This window comes from Temnothorax longispinosus, chromosome 2 (genome assembly GCF_030848805.1).
Source record: "Temnothorax longispinosus isolate EJ_2023e chromosome 2, Tlon_JGU_v1, whole genome shotgun sequence".
NCBI lineage: Eukaryota > Metazoa > Arthropoda > Insecta > Hymenoptera > Formicidae > Temnothorax > Temnothorax longispinosus.
This window is the reverse complement of record NC_092359.1, coordinates 391,199-418,409: the sequence shown is the minus strand read 5'-3', so window position 1 is coordinate 418,409 and position 27,211 is coordinate 391,199. Positions and strand designations below refer to the sequence as shown.

Here is a 27,211-nt window from a genome sequence, read left to right as displayed (position 1 = left end):
TAACGTCTTGGCGTTAGGGAATGAAATCGATAAACGAGCGCATCCAGGTACGTTCATAATTCGCACTTAGGTTCCCTGAGACGATACTGTGTAGACCTAGTATTTTTCAATTTTCTTCGAGCAACGGAATGCTTCTGAATAGTAAACAGCTGTTGGAATGCCCATAAGATTATTTTAGTTCAGTGTATTATTATATAAAATATCTAAAATTATACAAATGTCTTATTTTTAGAATTTAGATGATCAGTGATAGTCTCAGAAAAAAAATTCCCTTGTGTGTCTCTCTCTCTCATCCCCCCTCTCTCTCGATTTCATTATTTAGAAAATGAAGAATTTAATTAATAATTTTGACTGAATAAATATCTATTTATAAATATCTTGTACAACAAGTATACAAACACAGTTCTTTCCGCGATTTCTTCCTCAGGATATAATCATCAGATTAAGAGATCTATGTCGATCAACATTTAATTTCTACCAATCAACTCCTAATATGAATGAAATTTTAATTTCACTCTCAGAAGCTTCCTAATTACTCCTACATTAAATCGCATATGACGTTTGCAGTAAGTCGTTTAAATATTTGAGGATTGCGATAAAGAAATTCACGTCATCCACCTGCCGGGGACGTCAACCTCGGCAGCAACATCTGCGAGCAACACACCGTTCGTGTAAAACTTATCGTCGGACCGAATTCGCGCAAACAACTGGCGTGACGCTCGCTGAAGCAGCACCAATAGAAGAGCATCGCGCGCAAAATTAATCACCGCCGCTCCACGTCGCGATTGAAGGAGGAAACCGCGTAACGTTTCGTCGTCGTCGTGCCGCCATCGTCGTGATAGTAATCGCATTATAGTCAAGCGAGATAGCTCTCCTGTCTCTCGTTTGCGTTACGACATTCGAGGCAAGATCGATTTGCCCAAAGTGTCGCGAATGTCGAATCGCAATCGCCGAAGTGACGTGAGAACTCGAAAATTTGTCAAACTCCTGGACTCATTTCCGTAGATAGCACAGTGTGAAGGTCGAGAGAGAAGTGATCGTTGAAAATCGATTTATTCTACGAAAGCTCGATACGCGAGAGGAGTTGTTGGGCGATCGCTGGTGAATTGTAAACTGATTTTGAAAGTGTTGATACAACGCACGCAACCGCTACAATCCGCAAGGTCGCAATTTAACAAGCGGCAACTTTGTTCTGCCACGTCACGGTTAAATTGCTCGAAAGTTTAGCTCAACGCGAAACTCTGGATGATTTACCACGGCGAACGAGTTGAACGACCGTTGAGAACTGCACCAAAAATTTTAAGGACGCATCGATGAAGAATTGTATTATAGAGAAGAGTGACTAAGAAATATCTTGAAAAATCGCCGGAAGAAGAAATCGAAGCTCGATAAATTAATTTTAATTTTAATTGATAATTGCCCAGTGATCATGACTTGTTAAAAACAAATTATATCGCTTTCTCCTTTCGAACGCATTGATTTTGCGCGCTTCGTGGAAGTGACTTAAGCGCGTAGAGCGCGTAAAATTATCGGACGGTCTGCAGCTGCGCTCGATATCCTCTCTCTGTCGCTTAGAAAACAAGAGGCATCGAGATCTCGTAGTAAATGTTGCAGGGGAAGCAGAGAGGAATTGTGAAAGGAACGAAGAATCGAACCAACTTTCTCTTGCCGTGGTAACAAAGATACTTAAAACTTTGCGATCGGAAATGCGTTCTGATTCACAATACGATTTTAGCTTTCCGAGAAAGTGTCTTGAAGCCGTATTACGCGCAGCAGTAACCGAAGAGTAACAGAGCGGTTACGACGAGAGCAAAACAGAGTCATCGGCAAAAGATATTACGGCAAACGTTACATCATTAGGAGCAAAATTACAAGAATAAACGAAAAGAGAGCACTTGAGAGGAAAAAAATATTTTCAAGAAAGTAAAGAATATAAATTTCCAAAACGAAAAATATCCTAATATCAAAATTGTGTAAGAGATCTAACAGAGCTATCTATAAGTATACACAATCCCTTTCACAGAATAATATACATTCTCAGAAACGTATGTAGAAAAAAGAAATTTTTTCTTGCGGAAAACCGCGGTTCTTTATCGTCAAGTCGCATCTGGGAATCGGAATTTTGGTGCACAATATCGAACGGTGAAGCCTGTTCGCGGCAGGGCGTTCCATTTCACGACAGAAGGGAAGGCTCTCTGGTCGATTAGAGGCCGGTGCAGGCGGTCTTCGTCGTCATCGTTCAACGGCCGTACGGCAAGAAATCCAGCAGGATTGCTCCGCACGTGGACACGATGTACGTGATGGAAACGGGTGGCCACAAGGTGGCACCCGTGCCCACGTCGACACGAGTCAAAAAAGTGGTGGATTACAACAAGACGATGAACCAGCACCATCATCATCGTCATCATGAGGGTGGCGGTGGTGGCGGCGGTGGCGAACGCGGAGGCGGAACGCACATCGCCGCGACGGTGAAAAACACGGTGCGCCGATTGTTGCGGCGTACCAAGAGCCATCGAGATACACCCTCGACGAACGCCTCGACGATGACTCCTACTGTCGCCAACGGCCATCCCATCGTTCCACCGTCTACGCGTATATCCAGGAACGACTATGACGTGCCTCCTCCTTCGTCAAACGCAAACTCCAGATTTAACGCCAACTTTAAACGCTACTCCAGGGCGCGCGTAAGGCTCCAGGTAAGAAAACACTATTGAATACTACCCAAAGCCTTTCTCTGCCGCGAGCGTTTCTTCCCCACAACCACGAATTCGCGCTTCGACTTTTTCACGCCGAGTGACGATTCCTTGTCATAATTGACTGCGTCGAGCGTCGAGTTATAGCGTTATATAGCGATACGGAGACGTACGCAGCTCCTATAGCTGCACAATAATTGTGTGTAGGAATTTATTAAAGTATGTATTCAGTATAATCGTAACAGTTAACAAACTGAAAAATATATATATATATGTATTTTACCGTATTTTTTTTGCGAGCTCGAAATGCGCGCAATCCGCTGAAAATACTGAAACCAGTTTGCCATCTGCGGATAATAACGACTTAAAAAAAGGAAACAAATCGGTGTGCCCGTACGAGTGAACAAGTTGAATAAATGTGGCGATTATATCGATCGTTTATTTGCGGCAGGTGCGCGAAATACGTCGCGCGGAGAATCAAATACGTACCGGGTCTGTGTCAAGTTTAATCGACCATTGAGTCTGATAATTAGGAGTGGAGAATGATCGATAATATTGTACTTGCTTGAGAAAGTGACGGCTTAAGAGTTTTCTTCTTCTCTTTTCCGCAAAGACTATATCATAGATACTTAACTGTTGCGAGTACTTTTACGAAATGATAATATAAATAGAGATTTTGTTTTAATCATTCGCGATCAATTACACTTTATAAAATTTTCTTATCTCAACAAATTTTTGCTGGTTATTTATATTATTTATGGTTACGTTGCAACAGATTAATTTTAATATTGTACGAACAATGAAACGTAATAAAAAAACTGAATTTATTTCGTGGAAACCGTTATTAAACGTATAATATACGATCACGTCAATCTCGAGAGTGAGGTCATAAACGTTCTCTCGGAAATTTTCTTGGTTCGAGGAAAAATAATTTCGTGGGTTCATGCTACATAGAGAATATACTATATGATCACGCGTTAACTTATGGATTTATTTCTTACAAACCGGCGCGCATTTTATGTAAAATTTTAATTCGAGAGTTGAACAATATTATCTATTAATTCCATTAATTTGCGAAGATATGAAAAACAATTACGTGACGTATAATTAATTATATTTTGCAAGATATTAAATTTAAATAAAATATGGAGTTGGGTTTATAAAATACACATTCAATAGATATATGATTCTCAAAAATGTATAGATTAAACTAAAGTAGGTATAATGAGAAAAAAAGCTTACTATTCTTCTCTTTCTTCAAGGTATGATTATTTTCCTCTTAAAAGTTATTTTATACTTTTCTATATACGTTATCGTTCTTTTCTATATACGTTTTATATACGTTTCTATGTACGTTATATTTTTACGCTTTTTTTGAGTCACTTCAATCGATATTTATCCAAGTCTTAATTAAGTTATCTCGTATCTATCACATCTTTTCCTCGAATATGTATTTGTTAAGAGGAAAGTCAGGGTTTCTCCGAAGTTGTTTTGTAGAGTATTTCCTACAAGAGTAGAGTAATACAAAATCCGATTGTTAACAGTTGATTTTATATAAACGTTTGCGGAATGAATCTAATTGATTTTTGAATATTTAATTCGTAATAGTAATAGTAATATTTATTTCGTAATAATATGCTATACATAATAGGCAATGATAACGATTAAAACCTACGATTAATTCGGACAGTTCTAAAAGATGACAATTATATAAACAATCTTTAATTTTAACTTGATATGTAACGATACTAATCAAATCGCACACAAACGAAAAACATTTTTTTTTATAATCTGCATTGAAATAATTATTAATCATATCTCATATTTTATCAAAATATAAATCTTAATATTCACAGAAAGAAAATTTTGTTTTTATCATTCTTGAACATTCTTCGTTTCGTCTGCAGAGCTGCATTCTTCGCTGATCGTCGCAGGGCGTTGAAGCTGTGGCGAATACACCGGAAACCTGACATTATTATTGTATCTTAGTCTCAAGGGACAATGTGCCGAGTACTTTCCAATATTACGAAAGCTACAAGTCTCTCCGCCTTTGCGACGGACGAACGAAGAAAAACCTGCGAGAAGTAATCGAGCCGAGCCGCGTGCCTGTCAACCGTGTAACGTTGCGTTTTCGCTGCTGGTTTCCTTTCACCGTCGCTGCTTGTGTGTGTGTAGGTATGTGTGTGCACGCGACACCAATATAGCAATGTACGCACGTATCATGCACGCAAGCTGCAACGCACCTTCGCAGACTGCACAGGTGCTCGAGTCCATATTGGCGTGGTTGCGGAGGCGAAGAGACTTGCAGTTTGCACCTGACTGGCTCATTTGTCGAGACAAGCGTCAGTCAAGGTTCGAATTTTCTTCATGCGGTCCATAGTGGTTGCTATGAAAATTCACAAACTTCCATTTCTGGTTCTTTTAGTGTGTGGTTTGCTATAGAAACGTTTCCTTTAGAATACCACATTTAGATCTGAATATTCTGGATCTTACTAAAACAAGAATTTCAATTACTCAATGACGTATTTAAATCTTGTCATTATATAGACTCATTAAGATAAGGTATCTTAGTAATAATGTTAACTTTAATAATTTTTCTGCTTGTGAGAAAAAAAGAAGAGTTACAAATATTGACGGCAATTCTTTTTCTTAAAGAACTGAACATACAGAATATTGATACAAGTAGAGATAATTAAAATAGTAGTTTGAGAGTTCAATACTGTATAGTATAATATATATATTATAACACAAAACTAGAATTGAAGAGTTACAAATGTTTGATTATCTGCTCTAGAAATTCTTATATCTCGTTACGGTAAATATATCTACAATATTATAATTTCAAGAGCTTCCACAATTTCTGGCTGCTACAATTTTATTTTTGTTTTCTCGTGCACCTTCAAGTACCCAGGATGTCGTTTGGAAAGGTCAGGCTGAAATTTGCACTCATTCCATGTGTGTATCAAGAACTTTGAGATTCTATTACATACAATTTCTCATTATCTGTACGTGGAAGCGTCAGACATCCCTTGTAAATTTGTAGGATATCTCCTATGGTACTCATTAAAATTTTCTGTTTGCTAATTAAATAGCTACAGTGTCTGAAGTAGTTATTCGCATTATAAATTCCATTATATTATTGCATATGCATGTACTGCTAGCATAGCTAACGTACATTTAGAGAGGCTTTATACACAGTATCACAGAACTATCATCAGTTTTACTACTTTTCAGATTTTTAGACTAATTTGGAGTTAATCTTTTCTTGACGAGATATTATTAAAAATATTTACCTCAATGTTATCTGAATAACGTCGAGTTATTCATTATAATTAGATGAAGCTTAGCTTCCCGAGTATATCTTTTTATATCATCTATCGTAATTCTGGCTGTTGCATATATGGGAGTATTAATGCTATTGGGCACTTAGCAATAAAATATTTTTCTACATTATATGAGAAAATAAATATTATCATAATTTATATCACATAATTATTAACATAATTCAAGTACTCTATTTCCAGAAAAAAATGAAGAGAATCGATAAGTTATCTTTTTGAAGTCTCCTTGTGAATGCGAGCCTGATGGCATTAATCCTCCCGGTTGTACGTGCTGCAGTCTGGTGAAAATATAAGGAACTTATTACACTTTGTCTGTTTAGTGATCTGCAAGAATGTACATTACTGTCTTGCAGTAAGAAATTAATTTAATCTTTTTCTAAATTATACGACAACTGATGAAAGCTGAAAGGGTTACAAAGAAATTCCTTATTTATCGTGTTTAGATAATCAAATAGTAACTGGCATTGCAATTTATATATATATTTAGAATCTTTATATGCAATATAAAAAATTATACATTTTCGATTAGTTTTAGTATTGTTTTTGCTTACAATGCATTTTTAGCTTAAAATTTAATTAATTTTATTGTCTGTCTTGTTCCTGAAAGAAAAGAATAAAACGCGCGCGCGCCATTTTTACTATTTTTACCATATTTTTTTCAGTATTTTATGCTCTGATTTTACTTCAGAAACGGGCTTTCCCTTCTATCTCTATTGTGTTGTTTACGCGTTTAGATATACCCCATACTTATCCATTGTAATCCTGATGCGCGGGTTAAACCGGCGCGGCGCCGAGACCCTATATATGCTCCAATTTCCTGTATGTGGCGCGTCGGGACCTCGCTGTTTTCAGAATGCAGAAAATATGAGGTGCTCGCTATTATCAGACAGCCAACTCGTGTTTTCCTTTCATTTCGAACAGTATCGAGGGAGACGTGACTCGCATGTTGCACGTTTAACGCGTCGCGTCGTCTGCTTCTGAAAAGATGGAAATAAAGTTCCATCGCGGCAAAACGGACATCTATTGTTTTCCATTAGATTGAGAGACACCAATGTCGCCTTTATTAGGGCCCACGAAATATTTTTACGTTGACAGAGATAAAATAATCAGCGCTTATAAAGCATCAATTCGTACGAATCAGGTATCTATATATATATATTATTCGCGAAAAGAACTTGGCGTATTTACAAACAAGAGTGAACAAGCGCGCTTCAGACACTTTCGATATTTTTAACTGCTCGTTATTTTTGCTTTCGCACGTTATTCGCGATAATTTATCGACGTTTGAGTGCAAAAACAAGCTTCACTGAAATCGATCGGCTCTCGTGGAGAACTCGTTATGCAGGCGTTTGAGTCTATGAATAAGAAAACGACTTTTGCGACGAGTTAGGAAGATTCTCACCAAGTTGCAAGTCGTCTTTTTATTATGAAATCAGGGATACACTTTTCAGCTCCAGCCATTAAATTTGCATAGCGATTTATTCATAAAGCGATAAACAAAAGATGATTGTAGCTCATGCCGTGTACAGTATGTTCACTATTTTTAAGTATAATGCGGAAACAAATGTTTAAATCTAAAATGTTAAAAACATGATCAGACACATCTTGATAGGTATATCATCAGATCATCACACACATTATGTTAAGTTACATATATAATCTTAACATATTGGATACTCTGTATACGAATCGAGAAGATTTTCATCGGTGATAAATAAACATCCCCGCAATATCGTTCGACAAACTTGACTGTCACATTCGCGAGCGGAAGTGGCTACATTACGAAACAATCAATTCTTAGCAATTGATTGTCGCCGCATGTTACGAAGAGCTTGCATTTCTCGCGCGAACGTGAATGCTCGTATGTTGCATCGTGCAGTAAAATCGACTCTTGCCGACGACGCGTCAGAGAGTATTCAAACGATTCACTTCCGTGATAGTTGAGAGATCGTACGCCTGAGTCGGATTCGTACGAACATTGGATGGGAGTTTCAGTTTCATCAAGGCCGCACCTATCAAACAATTCAAGCTCCCCCAGCGAATACTTGGTGCGTGCATACTCACAAATACGTTGCGAATTATTTATAATATTCAGTTGTTAAAAATGTAACAATGATCGTGGCAATGAAGATAATTGTTTCAAATTGATATGTATAGTAGAAGAACATTCCTATCCAGTAATGGCAAAAGGCGAAATAAAATGTTTCTTCCACATATTTAATATTAATATAGTTATTTGATTTCAAGTTTGTGCTGGAACTTGATTTCAGGCGACGCGGACGGCTTGGTTCTGCAAAAATGCGGGGTACAAATTTGAACGCCGCGAATTATTTTTAGATCTTATTCCCTAAGGTCTCTAATAATAATGTCAGTCATTGAAGGTTATCGATCCAATAAATGAAGCGGTTATCGTAAAAATAACTTGCGTGTATCGATCGTGGGTGTACGTATTGACTTTACACATCATGTGACGAACTTTTATGCTTTCTCGTTGGTCCGCGGCATATCTGTGTCGAGAAAAGACCTATTCCTTTTGTAGATAACGCATTGTAGATTTACACGTGACATTCATAATTCAAATCTTTCTATTTGCTCGAGAGAGATTATTATATAGACTGTAATGAGCACGTAGCAATATGACGGTACGTTATAAATATTTTCTACGAAATCATCATATTTACCTCCAGCCTTTCGCATATTTTTAACGAAGAATTTAAATGGCAAACTTTTTAAAAAAATATTCGTAATGGTTGCAAGTTTCCGATTTCCAAACACACACATACACACGCACGCACGCACGCACGCACAAAAGGAAACATGAGTGTAACCGCAGATATTTGATCTTAAAATTCACAAAAACAAACTTAACAACTCTCATTTTTCAGCGTGATCTCTGCACTCGCATTATTTTATTAAAGTCAATTAAAGTTATTTTTGCAAAATAAAAAATAAATTGGTAATAAATTTAAGATAAGAGAACGTCGTAAATGTGTCGGATTATATGAACAGGTATGAATATGTTGTATCAATGATGGAATTGTGAACATTCGGATTATCGAGTACCGCGGAGAGAGATTTTCTGTTAAAACATTATATGTATAATTGAATAAGTATTTATTGAGGATAAAATATTCTATATTTATATTATTTGTTACGTTTCTTTATTTATATATTAATAATACATTTAATGCAAAAGAAACGTGTTTAATAATTTATTTTTATTATAAACCATCTGTATGCATATATGTGTATATTGTTGTTAATTCTTGTTTTTGTGAAATAATTTAATCGTAATTCCCTTATCGCACTCATACACTTTCCTTACGTAATGGAAAATACCACGCCCGTTAATGTTTACTTGTGCGTGACATGTGTGACATGTGAGTAGGATGATTAATCAATCGAAATTTAATATTACGACATTTCTTATTGCGTCAGACGGATTCCAAGTTTTGAGAAACGACCGCGTCTGGTTTTACGACGATGATAATGATAACGTTGCCAAGACAAGGTACATTACGTAACGTGAGTTTATTCGCATTTATGATAAGCAAAATACTTAATCTGTCAGTTCATGAAACAATAATAAATCTCGTAAGGTTTCTTATAAAGTTCCGACCATTTTCATCGCATAAAGCCAAATTTTAATTTGCAATTATGGTTAGATTGTATACACCGTTGATTAATCAAAATGATGATCAAAATGATGATGATCAAAAATATGTTTTTATTTTAGTGCGCAACTTAAAGATGCATCATTTTATTTAATCAACTCCATAAATAACGTATAATAAAAATAAAATTCGCTTGCGTAATTGTCAAAAGTCAAGCCTAAACACAGTAGAAGTTGATAATGATTTATAAATATTATGCGCATATATACTCGCATGTATATTGATAATAACAGCAAAAACAAAACGTATAACGTATAACGAAAGATAAGAAAGATAAGAAATTTAATTAGTATAATTTTCCAATTTTAATTCAATATATTATATCTATTCATTGTCTTAATGAGCTTCTATATTGCTCAAATATCTCGTGTCGACTGTCTGATAACTTTATTGCTTCTTTTATCTTAGTATTACGAAAAATATTCGCAAAAAATAACTCGCGAGCGCTAAGAATAGCTTCATCTCACAAACGATATCAATAATACCGCAAAACAAAAAAATTATTATAGTATATAAAAATATTGGAAGAACAAAGTAAAGTTTTCACGAAATTTCCGTGGCATTTGATCGATGCGGTTTCTCGATTGCAACTTTTTCTGGAAAAAAAAAGAATGACGATAAATATGTCACTTGTCTCGGCGATTAAAAAATTTTCCTAATGTCGCGACGGTTTGATGACAATTTATTATCTTGGATGTTATAACTGTCACGTGAAAAATGCTCCATAAATACCAAGAGCGCAAATACTAGAGTTTTAAACCAAGAGACATTGGTACATGATTCAGAATGCAGAATGATTCGATTGCTCGGCGTAAAAAAATGTGATTTTAAAAAGACCGACTTATATTATCAAAACATTGATAAATATAGAATATATTGGGTTAGGAAGATATAGTTGCTTCGACATTCTTTTAAAGATTAATAAAGATTGCAAAAAAAACAAAGTTATACAGTTGATACTGAAAAGTTTAGGCTTTTGCACTAGTTGTATCCTTCGAATTTAATGCTGAATGGTCGTGTGTGTGAAACTGGCGTGTTATTTTTTGAAAACTCGTAAAGTGTTGAGAGAGAGAGAGAGAGAGAGAGAGAGAGAGAGAGAGAATTCTGGTTTTATTAAAAATAAAACATGAATTCTTTACAGTTATAGGTTATACAATTAGTTCTGGTCATTAAAGCACAAAAAATATCTTAGGACAAACTGAAACGCTAGATTCACGCAGCGTCTCACTTTTATGGACAGTTTTCTTATATTTATTGCTAGAATTTAAAAGATTTATAGCTCTACATAAGTTCTAGAAAGAGTTCTGACGTAAACATTGTTTCCTTAATTTTTAAAGGATTTTTATCGCTCAAAGAAGTCGTCTTTATGGGAATAAAGGTGAGATCCTGATCAATTATAAAACGTTCCAGTTATTCTAAAAGAGTTCTCATGCAGTTCTAAATGTATTTGAACATTTTATACAGAGTTCACACACGTTGAATAGTCATTTTATTATCTTGAAACACGTGAGACGAGAGAAATGCATTCTATTTATCGTACATGCACGTGTGTTATAGCCGATAAGAAGATGCCTGTTTAAAGGAGGCTTTGCAACATTTTAATTTAACACATGATTTATAACGCACTTGTATATCATTTACGACAGCACGTTTTTTCTTATTAAATCCTTTTTAACCGTCTCATGCACTTTCACTGTTTAAGTTACGAATATATTGCTACGATTTACGGATTCGCTTCTCTTAGAAACAGTTGTGCTTATTAAACATAATATAAGAATATTTTTCGTTATTCATATATCTCTTTCTCTAAAGAGATATATTCTTGAAAGGAAAATTTCTTATTTCATGGATCATAATTCCAATGATTTTTAACGCTTCTGCATGTTAAGATAAACTAGTTCTTCTCATTCTACAAAATATCTATAATTTCTATAGCATTACGAGTTTAGCATTAATAAAAATATTAAATTACAAAGCTGCACTATTATAGGAGCACATCTGATCGTGTTCTCCGATTCTAAATAAAATATTAAAAAACGATAGTTATATGTGGAATTCTCAAGATATACCTATAATACTATATACCAATTATTATTTATACATCCAAGAATTATGTAAAATTGCAGAGAAAGAGGGAATCGTGATAAGCCGAATAATTGGATTAAAATTACCGTGTTGGAACGGTTGAAGTAGAGAAAATTTTGTTTATTTTCGTATGAGAAGTGCTCAATGAAAAATCATTGGTCAATCACAACGTGCCGAGGCGAAATAATTTGTAACACGTGCGATCTACATGTGTTCGGCATAGCAAACTCTTGCGCTGTCGAAAATAGGTTGAAATTGGTATACGCGTGACCTTATCGTAACGTGTGAAACGGTTGATTCGTATTTACGATCGATAAATTCATCATTGCATCACATGCGCTAATGCGCGCGTGAGTCTTTCCGCTTCCAAAATTTAACCCAAATGGACTGTTTTCGATGCGGGCTTGATATATAGTTCGCGTAAGATATTAGATGGCAAGATTTATAACGCCGACACGAACAAACGTGGAGATGTGGGTGCGGAATCCTTCAAAGATTGACAGATTACGATAATCGTGACATTGTCGAATTTGTTTCCTACGACGAATAAGTCGATTCCTCGCGTTGGATATTCTCCCTTGTTATTCATAGGTCTCAGTAACGTTGTTATCGATTATATTATTGTTTGACTAAAATACTATTAATTAAAAATATTAAAAATTAATGCAGATAATATACATTAAGTCATCGGGATTAATTTTTTGCTTTTATTCTTTTTTTGCTATTGACATTTTTATATTGTATATGCCATGCGTCATATATGGTCTTTATGTTATGTCTTATAAGATATATTAAATTTGCTATCACAGTTTATCGCGCAATAAAAAGGTAATACATAAAACCTTTGATGTTTTTCGACTAACAAACGCGAGATGAGGCTTCGATATTGAGAGCATCCGATTTCGTAAAGCTGTAAACTATTCTTGGTTCATCCGGAATGTACGTTCGCCACGTGTCGTCACGCGTTTGTAAAGCTATAAACGCAGATAAAAGCATCTCGATATTTGCGTAGCAAACGCATTGCGCGATGCATCGTTAAGCAGTTGCTGAGGCGATGTCTGAATGGAAATTTTTATTCGCCGACGCCGATTATGCGCTGCAGTATGTCTGCATAATTAATTCCGACATGCGAAAAAAATACGTGAATGCATACACGAGTGTTTAGCAAGGTGTTTCCTTTTTAGACTTTCTCAAGCCCTTTCAAACAAATGCGACTGATGAATGCGTTATCAAATAAATAACTTTTGCCCCAGTACGATATATACAGTGACTGTAGCATTCGATTATATTATTAACGGTAATTAAGCGAACCAGCGGAAATATCGTTGTTTTATTAGCGTATCGCATTATGAGCTTGTAAATATACAGCTTGTAAAAAATACATTCCAGTTTTCTAGCTTCTAAAACATAACATTATAATATTCGTTATTCTGTTTAAAGCAGAGACATTGGAAAAGCTTGGGAGATCTTGAAACCGGGGCGTTCTTAAAAAAGACTACGCGCAGAATAAAAATAGCATTGTATTTCTTTTCAATACCACACATGTACTCACGTATTTCGTCAGTATTTTCGTCACAGTGTTTATCGTTGCGGACTTCATTTTTTTCTTTACACGTGTGTTAAATGATTATTTAGAAGCACCATGTCATTCTTGATTTGGCTGATAATCCGGAAACAATTTACATCGCGCTTATTAGCTAAATGTTCGAACCCGACATTAATTACGCCATTTACGTTGCAGCTGTCTGCATCAGCGGATAATTGTTTGGTTGGTGACGCGATGACAATTAGTATGCCGAATAGCCATTGAGCCTGAGGCCGCGGCTGCAACGAGAATAATTGTGTCGTCTAATAATATTCGTATATTTTTCCAAGAATTTTTCTAAGAATTTTTATCTTCGAAACTTTAGTATTATTTTGCTGTTTCCCTATAATCGATTAATTGTTTTGAGATTGGTAATTGTGGTACACTGTAACATTTCGAGCGACAAATCTAGTCTCCTTCGACTGATTGTGAAATACATGACGCGAAGAAATCAAGAGCACGATATAGAACAAAGAAATATATAATTAAAAAAACAAACAGCTAAAGTTTGGACATAAGCTCTTCGAAGTTATAAGTATAGATTGGGTATAACGGTATAAACCTATATATATATATATAAATCATTGAACCACATTTCAAGAAGGTGAATTGAAAAGCTTGAAAGTAAACAGTTTTAATAGGAATATAGGTCAAAATTTATGTTTAGCTGTAAACGAATAGCTTAATGCTTAATGTGATAAACACATTTATGTAGTTGTAGCGATTATACGTTTTCTTGAATAATGAAAGTTTTGAGTTTCACGCTCTTATTGCCCAAGTGAACCCAACTCTTCAATGCTGGCGCGATTCTAACTCATGTATCTACATTCTACAAATCTATATGTATGCAAGCCGGAGCGTATATGCGGCACAGTGCAACCACTGCCACATGCATGCAAATGCGTCGTGCGTGACTCCTCTTCGGACTCGTTCGGAAAAACGAGTTCGCTCTATGTAGCACGCAACGCGCTCGAGAGATCCTTTTAGCGCTCCTGGGGCTTTTCTGCCGCCCGTTATTAACAATGCCAACGCTAATCGTGTCTAACATGTGGGAAAGCTGCATCCTCTGCGCGTGGGTCGCGAAACCGCGCCTTGGCGTGAAATTTTCTCGCTTCAAGAAGTCGATCTCTAATAAGCGCCAGCTATAAGAGTCGACGGATAATCCGAAGAGTCTTTGGGAGACGAGACTTCTTTCAACCTCGCAAAGATGTTTCCATCTCGATATCGATCGATGAGCTATTTTCGGTCTTTGTAACAAACTGGCCGATAATAGCGCGGCGGATACTTTGTCCTCGTTAGACAGTTTCATCAAAATTGAGAACTGGTAAAAACATTTTAATAATTCACCGTTTATCTTGCAACGTTTTGGATTCTAATTTTAATTCTAATTTTAATTCTAATTTTAATTTTAGATTGCTTTACGACAAATTAGTAACTAGCAATATTAAACATTAACCGAATTTATGTTATTTATATTTATTATTTTTATCCTTGTTATGTTTATCATACGGATTTTATTTTATAGATTATATACATTTGTAAATTTTATAGAAAAAACATGTGTGTTACGCGAAGTAAATAGGTGCCAAAAAGTTCATCGCGAGCTCATCAACCTCTCGATTTAGCACATACGCGGAGTCAGCCGTGCTCGATCACGTGATAAAAAAGGTCATGATGTAATGCGGTCGTTGTAACATATCCCGACATATGTTATACATATATTCACAAGTTCTATAAATATCCGCCTCAGTCTCCCCGCGTAAAGGGAGATCTGCTTTCTAAGGACTTGGCAGATCTAATCATGTGCTCACAGTCGATACAACTTTCGCCATTGTCTCGTGACTATGTATTTAGATAGAAAAGTCTGTAAGAGAGTTCATAATTATCGGCTGTTTCTACGGAAACGCCCGTATTAATCTCCATCCGCAAAGTACCGTTATGTTTGGTATGATTCATCGTGATTTGAACTGATATCGACAATTCTTCGTTATACAACCGAAACAGTTCGAGCGACGTATTTAGATATATTTTACTTTATATCTCATATCTATACTGGTATATTTCTGTTTCTATGTTGTAAATTGTATATATTTGTGAGAACAAAAGATGGATCTATATATGATTTTTAAAATGCAATTATATACTGGTGCTTTTATATTGAAACTGTTGAAAGTCATACCAGTGCCCACGTTTATTACCGTTCTTTTTTTTTCTTTCTGTACTAAAAGTCGGTTTTGCTAAAACGAAAGTTGACGCGAGAATCTCGAAGTTGCCGGTAAATGCGTTTTCGAAGTTCCAGGTCTTCGACGCGACGCTTACTAATGAGATACAATAACGACGATATAAATTCGATTATGTATACCTTTGCACTTTTTATCCCGCGTTTGCAAAGTTCTATGAGATAAAGCAGATGCATTTATAGCTTATATAATTCAGTTAAGTGTAAGTGATATAGGGAACTTTCGCGAGGAATTCACAATAATTCGCTTATTGCAATGAGAACATCTGCGCGAGTATGATTTTTATCGCGTGAAATAAAGAAAGTAATATAATAACAAGAAAGTGTCTCGCGGGAAACTTTTAGTTTACTCCATGCTGTTTCTTTTGTATTTCATTTCATCGTCTAGTGTTCTTGAAAAGACAACAGTCTATTGTTTGCAAATGCTTTGCAAACGCTTGCATTACACCTGCTGATGTACACTACTGTACGTATCGCGAATATTTTCATTTTTAATAAAATGTAAAATGTGACGCTTTACGTTGGACGTACCTACTATAGTATCATATCAATTAACGTTTAATTTTTAATTACTAATATAATTCACCGTTTAAAGCTCCTAAAGCAAACATATATCTATTAACCAAGTAATTGATATCGAATCACATAACGGAACAAGTGACACGCGTTACGCTATAATTATCTGTACGCACTTTTAATTCATTAAATGTTGGCATATACGATATTCATTATTTAATATAGTGCTGCCATCTGTAGACAGGCGATATCGCTGTAATTAGCAGCAAGGTTTCTACCAGCATTTTGTTTGCATTTTAAAAGTACGAGTGTTGAGTAGATTTTTTTTTTTTTTAAGAAACTGTCGTGGATATCAATAAAATTTTTTATCAGAGATCAGTCCTGTTTGCCGAAATTAAAATCTTTGAATTATTATGATATTTAAAAAATGTAATCATTTTACTATTACAAGAAAAATGTTTTTATTTATATAATAAATTATTTTGACAGAGCTTTAAACTGCATAATTAAATTAAATTAAATTAAAATTTTTCTATTCTTTTTAGCCCTCAATTTTTATTTGTTTTCTAACATTTGTATGTGTATATTTTTACACAGATTTCTATCGTTTTTGTTCGTTAAAAGCTTTCGATATTGATATATCGTTAACATATCTCTATTCAGAGCAACACTCAGGATTTTCTCTCTCTCTCTCTCTCCCCCTCTCTCTCTCTCTCTCTCTCTCTCTCTTCCCGTGATTCACTCAGCGATACAGAGTCGAAACCCGACCTGAGATGGAGATAATCACGCCGCGTGAAACCCTTTGGACGCACCGGGACGTAAAACTCGTTTGCCGTATGCTGAGCGTGAACGGAAGTCAGAAAGGAGGCAGCACTGGCCGAAGATCTCACGCAATCTTTTGTATCGCGAACCGTATCGTAGAATAATTGTTCCCACGATTCAACAGCTGGCTGATTCTGAATAATATCATCGTGTAACTCCGCAATGCTCCGCTTGCTGACAAATAAGTCCATTTATCGAAAGTTTAATTACTGATACAGCCTTCAGCCTCGAACGACCTAAAGAAATTGCAGAAATTCTCATTTCGATTCAGTAATTTACGATCTCTTTACTTTGCTTTCATAATACTCCCTAAAGGTACCTAGAATAATATTATAAAATTACTAAAATATCAAATATATAAAAAAAGTTGATGTTAGCGAACGAAACGTAAGAAATTCATAAACTACGTTGATTAAAAATATCCATTTTAATTTATTCCACATACTTAAGTCGCTTTTAAAATAAACGACTGTGTATAAGTCTGGAATCAAGTTTACATCTATATCTGCATGCTACTCGACGCGGTTGCTTGGCCACTTGTGGCATATAGTTACTAGATTCCCCTCGGTTCTATAGACCGATCCCGGAGATTGTAGAAATGAGAGAGGTCCGTCGATGTTAACGCTTCGCCTGCAATTCACCGAGCAAATCATTATATTGCAGGGATCGAGTTTAACTCACAGTAGCAAAAATAAAATTGCGTGCGAAGAACTTGTTCGGTACATATGAAGGTATATACCTGTATCTAAACTTCCATTTGTATCTTATCTCTTTCTTATCTTATTTACACTTTTATACTTTTATTTTTTTATCTTGGACGCACGTGTATGTACGTTTTGCTCGTAGACGTATAACGACCGTGTCTCTAAAATACTTCGCTGAAGGCTATAATTATTCGAGAGAAAATTGTACTGGTTTTTCTGCGTTTTTAAAATGCGATATCAACGGTTGAAAAAATACGAGCTTCGTGCTCCAATTATTCCGACCTTAGTCACGGTAACCCCGATAAAAACGCTTGCACAGAGAAGTAAGAACTCGCGGCTTATTTCAAATCTTCTATTTACCAACGATGAGTCGCGCGATTAATTCTCATTCAGTTGAACGCAGTGTTCAAAATAAATTGGAAATTGCAAATTGTGTGTAAAATAGATCTTTATTCTAGACTACCAAAACGCATCTGCTCATTTATCTTATGCTTTTAGATGATCGTCCATGCTATTATAGAGATGATAATGAAAAAATAAAACGCAAACAATAACAAAGTATACATCTTTAACGATGATTTATTTTATATTATATGAAAATTATCTACAAATCGAAAACGTTATAGTTATCTCTCTACGTTTTGAATCTTTGTCGAGACGAGAGGAATGCGTTCTGAGAGTTAATCAGCGTGCATATCACGGATGGTCCACCACGGCGGAAAGGGCAATAAAAATCAGGGATAACCGATAATCCTTGTAATCACACGCTTCCGCCGCTCTCTATCTTTTCAGCAGTTGAGCGAATCAAGTTCCCAGACTGCAATCTTATCGTATATTTATCCGCGAAACTGCTGCCCGAAGGAATAGACGCACGCGGCTGACCCGTCCAACTGAAATTTAGCTCCACGATTTTACGTATGCGCGACAAATGACGGAGCGTTTGGCGTTATATAATCAGTCGTCTTGCGACTGGCTTGCAATTCACGCAATTATCATTCTCAAAATTATATCCGTTCTTCGTATTGTGCTCCGAGGAGTTGATTCGTTGATCATAGAGTACTTCTTTCTTCGTACTTTTCTGAACGTAACGGGAGACTGAAAGAAATCCAAGCAAGAAAGTTTCTGCGCCTAAAACTAATTTCTCTCACGTTCTATATTTATATCTCAAACTTTAGTGGAAAACTAAACTAAACTACTTCTAGTAGTTTAAAACAACAGTTAATATACCTATCCATTTAATAAAAAGGCAATACTTGGATAATTTGCCTTCTTGGGCTATATTACGTTTCAAAAAATTCTCGAATTTCCATTTAAAAAGTTATTGCGTTTCTTCACGAATCACGTTTCGCGCAGATATTTGGAAACGGTCTCTCGGAATCGAAAGACTATTATAAGATTGACCGATAATACAGCGGAGCGCGACGATAAAGCTGCACGAAGTAACGTAAAACCGAGCATCGTGTCGCAATCATCCTTTTACCTCGTCCCTATTCGCGTGAATCAGTAATTCGTTCCGCGATCGGCTCCCGTTCCGACCGATCGATCCCGGTAGAGAGCACGAAGGTTGCGATCACGCGCGCGGTACGGGCGCAACTCCATCTCCATGGAATGCCCTGGATAACGTGTCGCGACTCGCGAGTGGGGCCCGGAGACGGAGATTCGGGAGAGTTGCCAGCTCTCTTGGCTCTCTTGGCTCTCTTGACGATCAGCAGATCAGTCTTTCGCCAGACGCCGGACCATGCCGGATCCAAGGTCGACGAATAAAAGCGTCGCCGAGATCGGTCCGGATTGTGGTTCGGACGGGGACTCGCTCGCGGCGAGCCACGTGGCTCCTCTTTATTTTATATTTTCTACGATAATAGTTTTCAATTTTTTTCCGCCCCGCCACGAGATGTATCACGTACGATTTTTTTACAACTTGCGTGTGTTGCGCGAATACAACGAGCTGTGAGTTGATTGGGAAAATCGGATCCGCGTAAGGTGATCAGTTTCCGCATGCTGAAAAAAAAATCACGGGCGAGAGAAAGAGTGTGAATGCAAAAGTGTTTTGACTGAATGCGCAATTATTTTTTTTTATTTCTCTTTTCACCCGTGTGGATTTACAAATGGTGCTCCAAAGTAGATATATGATTCTCTTGACAGATTTATTATATAGTTATAAATTTTGCGTTGCCAAATCCAGAATCCGATTTAAGTATAATAAAGTTATTATTATATATAGATGTTCGATTAGAATGGTATATACAGGATTAATTATTTGAAACCTAAGAAAATCGAAATTATGTTGAGAGTATAACAATAACAGATGCATAATTTTAAATTATTTTAACATATTTATTTTTATTTCGTGCCGAGTCTCTTGAGAACGCCAAATAGAATAATAACAAGCATGTATCACATAGCATACACGTGTCGCAAGATACAAAATAACTCGAAAATCTATTTTATCTCTATAGTTGCAAAATTCGTTATCGGAGCAACAAGCAATACGATTATCCAAAAAAAAGTACACATATCACTTGAAATTCTTAATATTGTCTCCCAGTTTTTCTCTGAGATATCATTATATTATACAAAAATCTTGTGGTAAAATGTACAATTAGATTAAACCGCCTGACAATTCGTCGGGCGTCGTCGATGGAGCGAACGGCACTGTTATCGGCACTTGCACCTCGGGTCCGTCCTACGATAGTACGCGCGTCGCACGCCGCGCACCGCGCACCGGCTGGTTAGGCTAGCAGGAGTAGCAGGTCGACTCCAACTCGTGAGTCACGAACGCCGGCTGCGAGCTGCGACTCGCTTTCGCCGGTCCGCGTGGTCGCCCGCGTCACCAAGCGTAGCAGTCGTAGCAGTTCGGTTGCCGTCGTCACGCGCACTTGTAGTCCTCGTTCGAGCTTCGAGCCACTTTTCGTGCCGCGTGCCGCGTCTCGCCGAGTTGCCCAACCGAACGGAGCGGCGAGACAACCAGACAACCGAGCCGGGCCGAGCCGAGCCGAGCCGAGTCGAGTCGCGACGAGTCGAATCGAATCGAGCCGGAACCGAACGAGAAGAGCGCGCGCACGCATCTCAGTTGGACGCTTTGCGTGTGCGTCACCGTGTGTCACGAGTGCGTGCTGTGTGCTGGTGCTGGCGTGGCGTGCACACTGCACCGTTCCACACCAGACTAGGTACATACATTACATATCGCCGTCCGTACTTGGAGTAGTTTTTTCTTCTTTCCGGTGCTTACGGTTTTCGACACTCCGCCACACTCCGCCGCACTCCGCCGACTTCGCGCCGGATCTTAGACTCTTACGAAGATCGACGATCACACCCGAAGCTCGAACTCTTTATCAGCGAGAGACGATAATGTGATCCGCTGCGTCCTGCATCGTAGTGCTCGAGTTCAACGAAGGAATATCGGAAAAAGTGTGGTCGTCCAAGTGTTCCGTAAAAATAGCGTGCCGTTATGTGCGACGATCGACGGTACGCGTTTCTTCACACGGAAATCTGCAGTTTCTTACTTCTCCGTGGTGCCGCGGTGCTGATTACGGTAAACTGTGATAATAGTGATAACGTTTGAGTGATTTCATCCGATCGAGCAAGGTGAATTATTTATACGTGACGACATAGGCTTGGGGAATTTATATGCTAACCACATTCTCTCCTTTCTCTCTCTTAACCACGTATAAAATGTTAGAATCCTGTTATAAATTATTGATAATCGTTAACCTATATTCAACTAAAGTTTTTAATATATTATCGATTATTTTATAACATGATACAGTTTATCGAGTCAATAAGAACGTTTCGCCTGCAAAAAATTAAGGTAGCAAACAAATCTCGCTAATCCACCAAACAAACGTATCCTTAAGCAAGGTTAGGTTACGTAGTAAAACGCTGCTTCTCGCAACGCATTGTCGCTACGTCTTTCTCTTAAGCTAACAAGAAGAATAAACAAATTCCAATAGCCGTACGTGCGATTTTGCCGCATTACGTCATGCTACTGTACGCAAATATGCATGCGATTTATTTATGTAGACTCTGATCGTGTCCACGACGACCACGACACGAGGCACAAAGCAACAGCTGCTTATATTGCGAATAATCTGAATGATAATATTTAAACGTTCTTCGCTCACGAAAAGAGACGCTCACGATTCCGTGCGAATTTCGCGAAACATTTTATTTCATGCGACCGCCGCGCGTTATAATGCTGCGCCAAGTCTACGTTTGTGACTTTAATTTAACACAGACCTATTTCTCGAAATAATCACTATTTCATAGAAATAATTTAATATATTCTATATTCTATTTTTTATATCGTTTAGGTGGATCGACGTATCATCTCTATCATTCTCTTTCTCTCTTTGTTTGGAAAAAATAAAAGTGTTAAAGCGCGCGTTTTTTAATTCACCACCTATATACCTCGCGCGTTTAATTGTAAGATAGAAAACCGGATTCGCGGAACGTGGCCGAAAACGTTCCGCGTTATTAGTTACCGTAACGACTTTAAGCCGTCTTATGGCCGGGATAATCTTTTCTCTTCCCCCCTTCCCCCCTTTCCCTTTTCTCCTCCTGGGTTTCAAGGCGCGATGCCGCGAATAGCACGCGTATAAAAAAGCAAACGAAAGCAACGAAAGAATAGATAGACGGAAGTGCGCGCGCGTGTACGCGGATAAGAATTAACGGTTTATATAACTACCTACCCATATAGCATATAATTCCATGGTTGCGCCTTGCGAGCATAATTAGTACGAGACTGTGTTCATTACCCTTTGCGATATTACGTGAGTTTCGGGTCACTTGGATAGCTTTTCCTTCGCCTCACCGTGACTCGACTCTTTGTTCGTCTTAACACGTTGCCTTCTACAAAAGATAACGTCTAATCTAGATTAATAGCTTCTTGGAAAATTACGCGAATTTATTCGCGCAGAAAGAATACATCAAAATGAATCAGATAATCTTACACAAGACTAAATTATTTGAAAAATTTGCAAACGTGACGTTACTATTACTTATGAATCAAAGTAGCGCAAGGCTCTTATTTCTGGATAATTATATTAGACGTCTTTAATTGGTTTAGCATTATTTTATATGTTATTTCAAAAAGAGAAAAAAGTTTAAGTGCAATGTAAAACTGTATACGACGTTGGTGCAACCGGGCCTAAGGAGAACATTGCACGAGAAAAGTGTTATTACTTTTTTTCCCCACATTGTGTGTGCTGTTATATTGGATATAATCGAGCTCGATGAACGTATCCAAGTTTAAATTAGCCTGTTACATTCAAGACCACAGACACCAATCGTTTATTGAAAAGTGTCATCGGAAGGCCATCCGTGGATGGACATCTCTTCTCGCATTAATTGAAAATTATACGTTTTAAGTGGTTCAGTATTTACACGCATAATTCGCAACACGATTGATTACTCGCTCGAGCCAGCCACGCGGCCGGCGACCGCATTCTCGCATGGGAAACATTTTTTTGTCATTTATACTTAATGAAGCGTTATCTATAGCGTTACTATCGCTATATCGCTCGTTAATTCAACAACGTGCGCGTATAATCATAACGATTTTGTTTCATCGCGAGAAGCAAGAAATGACCAGCTGCGGTTATCCTCTGGATGCAACCAACATCGCTTAATGTTAATCATAGTTATCTGTGCATAAACCAACAGTACACTATAACTGATTTCTTCGGTACGAAGTCCAGTATACGTATGTTTAACATAAATTATCGTTATAAATTTCCTCGTAGAATTCCATAAATTTGAATTGCAGATCTCGATCGCGTATAAGTAATCAGATTTTTATTTTACATTTTTCGATGTATATGTATATACCCTATTGCGCTAATTTTTTCCAAGGAATTTAAAAAGTCTTGATTTTCTCGTTTTTATCTTTATTTCTTTATACGTGCAATATAGGGTACAGCATTTTTTACGTTATAAATTATAATACGTAGAGAAACTAGCGATCGCTGAGCAACGTTGATCAAGTAAGAGTCGCTGGTGCTTACAAGTTCGAGAGATTCAATCGAAACGATGAGTTACTCAAACGAAAGAGCGACAAAGCGCTACAAGGGTCTTGAGTTTATCGCGCTCATGGACGACCCCGACATATATCAATAGCAGGTTTAATTGCGGATTTGACGGGGAAAGTTTGATTAAACGGCCATTATTCCGCCGAGATAACGCACAAACATGCGATTCAAATGTTCGTCCCTCCGTTTTCCGTTTCTGCCGCGAGCACAGCGCGGAACAAAGGGAAGTTTATTTCTCGGTCGTAAGTCGTAAGCTGTTTTTCGAGCGATGATACACGCGCGTTTATCAAAATAAGGTTTAAAATAATGATTAACAAACGAAATAAACAAAGAAAAATGCGTAACGATAAACATCAGAAATTACAAACAATAATTGTTTTGTATAAAAGTATCGAAACTTTACATATCTATTACAGAACACACCAAGCATCATAACAATTACTACAAGCAGCTCTATCGCTATAATATCACAATATTTTTATTAGTATTTTTATATATTTAATTAATTATTATTGCTGAACAGCAGTGGACATAGTTACTGAAAATTTTACAGACATGAAAATTTCAAATTTATGTTTCAATCTTATACTCAAAAGTATTATCATTCGTTTCTATGCTGAACTATTTCATTTTCTTTTTTGTCGTTAAACGACGTAAAATAAAATAACTTCTCCTCGCGAGAATCCGATTGTCGCTTCATAATTGCTCACTACTTTACTTGATTAATCTAGCTTTTTTCTCGGCCGACAAAAGCGACGAATTACTCAAGATACCATTTTATATTCGTTATGCTCGACAATAGGGTTCTCATAACGGCCGTTGTGCACTAGAAAAACAAACGAGCTGCGAGTCTTTTCTGTTCATTCTCAACTGTCGTTGCTTAACACACCGAATGCACAAAAAAGGTATGAAGCAATCGACTGACGAGTGTAATACTTAACGATTGCAACGATCTATGGATTGCAGGACTTCGATGCAACAATTATACAATATGGGTTACATAATTTTTGTGCGGAGGGGAGGTCTGCCGCAATAAAAATGTTGACCACTTTGTATTATGACTTATGACCACATACCGCGGTCTTTCCTGGTTCACTCCAAGTGACATTTTGATTATCTTGCGGAATGCAGTAAGGTGGAATTTCTTATTAATACGGATGTATGTTCAATGAGACTGTTACGAAAACTTCATTTTTGCGTTCAGTGCTTATTACATAATTTTTACAATTCAAACAAATTCAGCAAAACTTGTAGTAAATACTAAATATTCAAATTATGCGCAGAAAAACCAGAAACCAATCTTCTTGTTCGTTTTATGCCTCGTAAATGTTCTCGTGGATGAAATGTATGCAACATTTAGCAATATGATATTACTTTGCATATATGGCATTAGCCATGAAAAATTATCTTCTGAAAATATGCAATTTGCAATGTTTTTATTTTTCTAATAGAATTACGCAATAGAATTAGCGATTTTTTCGAGTGAATCACTTCGTGCCAATGGTGTCTGGTACATAGTACCTGGTACCTGGTACCTGGTGTGTGCCTGCTCCTCGATAATACTTCCCCGTGATTGCAGGTATTTGTTACGTCGAACAAAAGACCTCGCGCCAGCTATCGCGCTAATCGTGAGTCGCGCATCGCAGCACACGTGCACGCAGTATAACTGCATTTTACTCTTATTTTGAACGAACGTGAATTTATTGATGCATCATTTATCGACATCATATCTCACTCGCCTAAATTGAACGATAAGTATAAACAAGAATTGACATTGAAAATTATTTGAATAAATGGATACACAACAATGGATGATATTAAAGTTAAAAAGGCTGAGATATTATCATATTTTTCTAATTTAAAATATCTATTTTGTTCTTTCGTCGAAATATGACGCAAATAGAGAAGCAGCTGGTTTATCTTGAAATAAACGGTTATTACAATAGATGAGAGTGCGTTGCGTAACCCGTTACAATTAAAAGATTCTTCTCTTGCCCCGACGTTCTCCTAGTTTAACAAGATCGTAGCGCTCGCTCGGAAATTGATGGCCGACCGTTCTTTTATCCGTATATTTAGCCTTGTCGACGCTTTTAGAGCTTGTTCCTCCGCCTTGGTAACACGCCTTGGCACTACCGGAAATAAAGACGTTCCATCCGGCTTTTCTAACATGACTAGTGCAACGTGCCATGCGACGATGGATGCGCCTTGTCGAGCGCGACGTCTCGTTCCATAAAGGACATTGTCAAGAGGCGGTAGCGGCGCCGCGGCGGTTATCGCGAGCAAACGTGGGCGTCCCGAGGAAGTGCATATCCTTCGCGTGTTCGGACGTTCAGACATTTGGACGGACAACACAATTCTCCCTTACTTTCTGCGCGCATCATTTTTAATCCGTGGTAAAATGTTGATTGCCCGGATATCCGTGTGTTATTTTATTTAACCGTCACACCCGTCGCACACTTCTGAAAATAGTCTTTTTCTCTTTTCCTTTTTCTTTTCGTTTTTTCCTTACCTTCTACATATATTTTACCTCGCTGTAGGTATGTATATAGCTATATGTATAGCAAAGTAAGAATACACCGTACGGAAAATTTAACGGGATCGACAATTTCTGACATCAAAAAGTTAACTTAGAAAAATCTTTTTTGTTGTTATTTGATATTGACAAACTCCGCAAGATTTTTACCAAGTTAAAGTAAATCTTCTCACCAATAATTTTTTGAATTATATATATACGCGATATAAACATTTATATTGCGGCATTTTTCAATTATTCATGCAGTTTACTAGAACGCGTCGTTAATTTACATGATAAAGTTTATCATCGGAGTATAGAGTAGGTACTCTTGACCATTCTTAGTTCGCGCTCGGCCACGTCATACTCCTGCTTTCTCGACCGCAAATCCTCATTTGCTGACGAGGCCGGTTATTTCGTCGGTTTTTCTGCGGCCCTCTAACGAAGTCCTTCGCCGGTATGCAACGGCGCGACGGCGTGTCGGTGCATCGCGTGTCGCACGCGAAAGCTTCGAACAATGTAGCACCGCACCGACAACGCCAGTCTATACGTACATACGCGTTCGTAAGTTTTTCTCACATCGCGAATCGCGGTACCGGACAAATTTATCAATTAACGCAGCAACAAAGAAGAAAACTGAAGAACTGAATAAAAAAAACTGAAAAATAGATTTAAAATACAATTTCTCCACTATATTATTAGTGCGTTAAACTGATCTCCATAGAGTGCAGTATAATTTTGATTCGCTGTTGATCTGAATTAAATTCATGTTATTCTGTATTGACCGTGATTTCATCATGTACTAAGCTCGTGATATACGTGTCACTTCCCCATTTACATAACAAATTAGGATTTTTTTATTTGTCATCCTGGTGGCACGCAACATACAAAAACAAGCTTCTTTAAGTATTCCAACAAGAAAGAATATAGCGCAGCTTCTATCTATCGTAAGTCAGCGCGTTACGCTGCTGCCTAATGATTAATGACTCTCACTTTCTTATCTGCTTGCTTATA

General features: G+C 37.2%; 1 protein-coding gene across 15 annotated transcripts in view; it reads left to right on the top strand.

The window, feature by feature from the left end:
- Nucleotides 1-27,211, top strand: part of LOC139808477 (serine/threonine-protein kinase MARK2) — an 83,857-nt gene that overhangs the window by 23,409 nt on the left and 33,237 nt on the right. For 3 of the 15 annotated variants that reach the window (XM_071770509.1, XM_071770511.1, XM_071770512.1), the window contains exon 1: nt 19,875-21,244. The exons of 1 other annotated variant lie outside the window; for it this stretch is intronic. Coding sequence is in view for 1 of the 14 variants with exons in the window: in XM_071770522.1 (XP_071626623.1) it covers nt 2,292-2,696 (405 nt within the window). In the remaining 13 variants the exon portion in view is untranslated. Of the gene's footprint in view, nt 1-1,005; nt 2,697-19,799; nt 21,245-27,211 lie in introns of those variants that run through there. 11 more of the 15 variants (XM_071770520.1, XM_071770521.1, XM_071770522.1 and 8 more) reach the window with 10 other exon arrangements.